This window comes from Rissa tridactyla, chromosome 1 (assembly GCF_028500815.1).
Source record: "Rissa tridactyla isolate bRisTri1 chromosome 1, bRisTri1.patW.cur.20221130, whole genome shotgun sequence".
In the NCBI taxonomy this organism is placed as follows: domain Eukaryota; kingdom Metazoa; phylum Chordata; class Aves; order Charadriiformes; family Laridae; genus Rissa; species Rissa tridactyla.
In genome coordinates this window covers 3,379,841-3,385,840 of record NC_071466.1, presented here as the reverse complement: position 1 = coordinate 3,385,840, position 6,000 = coordinate 3,379,841, and the positions used below count along the sequence as shown (strand labels likewise).

Here is a 6,000-nt window from a genome sequence, read left to right as displayed (position 1 = left end):
CACTCGAGAAGGGGAGGGGATGCCGCCCCCCCTCAGGCACGGCCTGGCTTTGGCGGGCTGTCGCTGTCCCTGTCGCCCCGTCTCCGCGCTCAGCGCTGAGGGGACGGAGCCGCCACCGCCCCCCCGCCCCAACGGTCGCCCCGCAACAGCCGCGCCCGCGCAGGGGCGCGCGCGGCCCCACGTGACATTCCCCCTTCGTGTCCCCCCGCCCCGCTTTGTTGCACCGAGGAGCCTCGCGGCGGGCCGGTGTCACGTGGGCGGGGCGCCGGGTGTGTGGGATCACGTGATGCGGGCGGCCCCGGAAAGATCCGAGGAGGAGCTCTGCCGGGCGCCATTTTCCTGCGGCGCCCAGTGTGTGTCCCCCCTGTCCCCGGCCGAGCGGAAGGCGCGCAGGGGGAGGGGACGGCGGCTGGGGGAGGGGGGTGGGAGGAGGAGGGGTCCCTGCTCGGGTGACAGGTCCGTCCCTGAGGGCGGAGCGGGGGCCGCCTGCGGCACGGCGGGGTGAGGAGTCGGTACAGCTCCATCCCCCGGCTAGTCCTCCCGTCCCCGGCCCCTGAGGAGGGAGCGGAGCCGCTCTCGCTGCCAGCGCCGCCAGCAAACCCGCCATGTCCGGCCAAAGCCTCACCGACCGCATCACGGCGGCGCAGCACAGCGTGACCGGCTCGGCGGTCTCGAAGACCGTCTGCAAGGCCACCACCCACGAGGTCATGGGGCCCAAGAAGAAGCACCTGGACTGTGAGTACCGGGGGAGGAGGGATGGCGCTCGAGGGGCTTTCTCCGCGCCGTCCCGCCGGGCTGCGCAGCGCGGGGGGGATCGCCCGGCCTGTCCCGGGGTCCTGTGGAGCAGAGTTCCCGCTGTAGGGCTGCCGCCTTTCCCACCGGCCTCGCGGGGACGTGGAGCCTCCTCAGGCGGAGGAGCTCTGTGTGTTTCAGCATAGGACGGTCTCATGGCGTGGGGGGTGGGGGGGTGTAGGATCGGGGACGTGGCGATGGAGAGCTCGGGAGAGGCTGTTCAGCGTATCTGCTCTCCAGAAGGGGCCTTACTAGCTCTTCCCTGTGCACAGGGCCCTGGACAATGTGAGCTCCTGAAGGACAGGACTGTCCTCGTACCCCTTCCTTGAAGAGAGGGAACCACAGAGGCCAAGCAGAGGAGTGGGCTGTAATTTCCTTACTAATTGATCTCATTTGTGTTTTGCTACGGCAGCACTCGCCTGTTCTGTAGAGGAGGTGCAGGAGTTTTAAGAACAAATAGCAGATCGGTTATCTTAATTCTTTCCCAGGTAGTCTACTAGACAAAAAAAATATTGTTTCTTTATCATTCTTGTAACCCTTCCGTGTTGAAGAAGATGTGAATGAGAGCCTGAGGAACTAATCTCTGTCAGTAAGGATGTTTTTCCTAGTCTTATCCTTCCTAGTCTTTCTCCTTCGCTTGGGAAGATGGGCCTAAGAGGACTTCTTTATACCTTCAGTACCTGAGCTTAACATCCCATATAGGACTGGCCGTTTTTCACCTTCTATTAAAAATAGATCCAAGATGGGAAGGCTTAAAAGGTTTCCTATCAACTCTGTTCCATCCAGGTGATTCTGAAGAGAATGATGAGCACTGAAGTTCATATTAGTGTGTCTTCCACTAAGCTGTAAGGTCACAGGACTGACGATGTTCTTGGCTTGAATACCTGATTATCTTGCATCTATTTATTTTAGGCCTCTTAAGGATGCTTCTCCCTCCTGCCCTCCTTCCCCCAATAAGTAACAAAAGATACAGGAGAGAGATGAGTGGCTGTGCCTTGTGTATGTGTGCTTTCTCCTTTCCCCCCACCCACATCTGTGAGGAGAAGGTTGGGTCTTCATGTGTCTGGAATTTGTGCCTTCTGAGTTGCTCTATATACTAGATAACAGTACTAGGATTAATTGTATTTTGGTTATTTCTTCTTTCTGCCAAAATAAGTCTGACTTAAAAGGTTTAAGGAATTCTTGTTCTGTGAGTACCTGAGAGGGATGCGATCAATTTTTTTAGGGTAGCCCCTGCACAGCTGCCTTAGTTTCCTTCTGGTATTCCCTCTTCCATTTCATTTCTTGCCTGAAGGCTGAGTAGTAACTGAGTGGCTTTGTTATTTTTGGTCAGCCCAGGGTGTCAGAAGGCTGAGGAAATCTTTGGGCTTTAAATAACTTAGTCACAGGTAGAGAAAACACCTTGACATATGGCTTCTGTATGAAGTCGTGGTGTTACTGGATTTCACACAACAGAAGGGAGGCTTTCTGGAAAAAAACTTTGTCAGGTTTAGCTTGGAATAGTGCGAAAAGTACAGTTACAGTAATAGGGCATTTAGCAGCCAAGTTATTTCATGGTGTAAGTTTTATGAAAAAGAACATCAGAAAGGAATGTCAAACTGATCAGACAACTGCTCTTCAGACTGACGTGTGCATAAAGGGCGGTGTTCTGAACTGTGTATAGGGGACATCCTAACTGAGACCTATAGGATGCTGCTGTAGAAGGGTGCTTGAACTTCCTTAGAAAGCTATCTGGTAGTTGCTGCAGGAGAAGCTCATTTCTGAATTTCCCTTGTCTACTCTAGGTTCCAGTTCCTGCCTCTTTCTCAGAGTATTTTTGTATCAGAGCCAAGCAATCTTATTTTTTGTTAGTTTTACTACTAGTCACTTTTTTTTTTAGTGTTTAAAATAGATCATGGGTAGATAAGCTTTGTATGCTGTAATAAGTTTGTTGGGAGTCTCTGTTCCTGAGATCAGGAAATGACACACAGTTTTGTATTTTGAAAATTTTCTTTTTTCATGCCGTTTATGGTTGTGTGTTTAAAAGTGAAGACTTTTTGCACAAACTGTGACTCAAGCCCCACCTCTGAATTACTTGCACGTCTTCCTTTTACAACAGACAATTTAACTACTAGATAAGTCCTATGAACTGACATCTCACTGTGAATGACAATTAAGATACCAGTCTTCGTAGGTGGCATGCTTCTTAAATATTTTTCTAATTAGTGTTTATTGCGATTATGACAGTTAAAAATTACTTTGTTAAAGGTTGTATCCTGGATGAGTTGATAAGCTGAGTTTTCTAATACTGTCCTGGGATAAAGTCTTGGTTTTGTAGCATTTTCTGTGACCATGACATATATTCTTGTTAATCTGGTATTTGTATTGCTTGTACAGGTGTCAAAATCTTTGATTGTCCTGTTTCTGAAATTCTTTTTTTAATTAAGCTTGAGCCATCATGAACACACTTAAGTAGCTCACCCTCACATTAACTAATACAAATGGGTAAAATCCAACATAGGTAGCTGTGTGCATGATTACTCCTACCCTTATTTATCTTGCTGTCTATGGAGTTCCAAAACTGAAGTGCTCCCCACCCTAGGCTTGTATATTCCCTATGTATTTCCCTCAGTGACCATTACCTTAATAATCAAAGAATGTTAAAAAAAACAAAAAAAGGCATTCTTAGCCCATAATGATAAAAATCTAATCTACTCCAAAGAATGTTCTTTCTCTCCCATTACAAAGCTTAGTTGCTTCTTTGTTTTGAGGGAGAAATAATTAGAATTCTGATTTACAAGTGGACTTGGCCTACGATAGGTAGCAACAATCATTTTACGGTCATATACTTGCACTCAGGATATGTTTTTTTTCTCCTGTTTTGGAGGTCCACTTTTATAGCTGGGATGGAGGATTCCCTGTTTTGTAAGGTAGGTGCTGCTTTTGTAATGATGGATTACTTCTTTTACAGTCATCAGACAGGTTTAATAGCCTTGAAACCCTCCAAGAATAGTTCATGAAACTTCTTTTACAGAAAACCTAGTTTCACTAGGACTCTGTCCTAGTTTTCACACCTCTCTGCACAGTGATAGCTCAAAACTGGTTTGTGGGTTTAACTTGTCTGCTGTGATTTACGCAGCACTTTCTTTTTTAGTTTTTGGTTGCTCTGTTCAGTGCTTTATGGTGATGCTAGGAACAAGTGTTTTAGGTAGTTTGAATGTAAATGTTGCTGGAAAACTTGTTGCCAGGATTCACTCTTTTTTCATGTGACTCTAATGGGGGGGGAAGTGTGTGTGCTTGCATATATATGCATGGTGGATAATTCATATTAAGAAAACCAGAAGATACATAGTTAATGCCAAGTAGGTTTCACTAGGTCAGTTCAGTGAAACTGCTGTAGCAGTGATATCTCAGTAGCATAAAAACGTTTGTGTACCGGTGTGTGTTGTGGAGCGTGGTTAAAACAGCTCTGATGTGAAACACGTTTAGGGTTGGGCTCTTGAATGAGAATGGTATAGCTTGTAGCTAATGGAGTAGTGCTCTTTAAAGGAGAATGTGGATGGATGGCTTGGAAGGAAGTAGCAATGCTGTAATTATCCATTCTTAACAGGAAATCTCTCTCTAGTTATGCCAGAGTGTAGTGTAACTTCCTTGACTTCTTATTGTGAAGAAAAATCTGTATTTTTAAGGAAGACAGTAAACCAGCACCCTGCATTGTGTTGCGTAGATGTTTGTGAGAAGCTATGTAAGTGAAAGTAAACTTAATTGAGCCTGTTCGGAACTTATTTCCCAAGTCCCTAGTGTCAGCTGTTTTGGTTTTGTCTAGAGGCCACTAGTACAAAAGAAAGTCCAGCTAAAGACTTGCTCTCTATCTGTGCTAGGGACAGCTTCTGTTTCCAAATGAGATGGTACGCAGAGGGTATATTGTAGAACTGAGGGACAAGGATCATTGCTTTTCCCTCTATCTCACAAAACTTGTAGTAAAGCTGGGAAAAAACAGCCCCTTAGGTGAGCACCTGCCTTTACATACTAAAGCGTAACTGGGTTATTTCGGCGATGTGGCGAGTTAACTCCTGCTGTCTGTGGATACTACTGTGTTCTCCAGTAGACTATCTGCGTTCCTTTTATGGTACTGTAGTACTTCACCAAATCCATATTTTCTTTCTGGTTTTGGCAGGATTACCTGAAGCTTCTCATGGCTTTGCTTCCCATTTTATTGTTGACTTCAGTTTCTGGAGGCAGTCCTTTGTTATTTTTTGCTTAGAACTGTTCTGCCTAACTGTAATTATTTTAAATACAGATAATTGCATTATTACAACTTTCTTTTGAAGTATTCATTTTTCTCTGAGTTCTTCCGTGATTCCTTTATCACTTCTTCCTTAGCCAACTTTTCCTAACCTTTTAGTAGAATTCCTTTGGAATATTTGGTTGTGCCTTTTAGTAGAGTACGAGAACTATTGTACTCCTCTAAACTGCTAGAGGGCCAATTTTCTACCACAGCTGCTCATTTGCAGAAAGAATCGCCATTTAGTTCTGCAGCTGTTGTTTTATTTTACTTAGCCTGAAGCAGTATTCTACTTCGGATGAAGTAAGAGGCAGGATCTAAGGAGGAGAAGCTGTAGGACACATGCAATCAGCTTACTATGAATCTTCATGCTGCCATTGTTTCCCATCAGCTGTGGTTATTCAGGTGTCGTGCAACTTTGGGCTATGGCTCTAATGGTGATTTTTTTTTTTTTTTTTTTTTTTTTAAATGGTGTGGTCATCTCTTGTGTCTTCTAAAAGTGATGCTTGGAAGAGGCATTCTTTTGCAGTTCAGCCTGTGACCTAATGATCTATTTCGGTCTTTAGTTCCTAATCTTAACATCGGTTTTTGATCTGTAGATGTGAAAGTTTTAAGCTGTTCCTAGTGACTTGGCTCACAAAGTAACACTAGTTTGCATAATAATACAAAAGAGATGACTTATCCAACATGGAATTTAAAGCTTCCCTTTTTTGCTTTGTGTATCCTGCCTTATGTGAAGTACATGATCAGTAAACTACTGATGATGGTAGAATGCTGGGAAAGTTCACTTATAAAATGTTACTGACATCATCTTCTCCATGGAAAACGCAGGACCTTTTTTGAAGCAGAGACACCTTTTGTATTTGAAAGCTTATTTTTTTTTTAACAGCCTTCTTAATTTTCTCAGTATCTTTAAAATCTTTTCACTCACTAATTCTCAAACA

General features: G+C 44.9%; 1 protein-coding gene across 9 annotated transcripts in view; it reads left to right on the top strand.

Annotated features, from left to right (window-relative positions):
• The first annotated feature begins 420 nt into the window (after positions 1-420).
• The window catches only part of PICALM (phosphatidylinositol binding clathrin assembly protein), a 70,933-nt gene continuing 65,353 nt past the window's right edge, over positions 421-6,000 (top strand). For all 9 annotated transcript variants that reach the window (XM_054188878.1, XM_054188877.1, XM_054188876.1 and 6 more), the window contains exon 1: positions 421-735. In XM_054188878.1, coding sequence (XP_054044853.1) covers positions 606-735 — 130 coding nt within the window. In that variant the 5' untranslated portion in view covers positions 421-605. The remainder of the gene's footprint in view (positions 736-6,000) is intronic.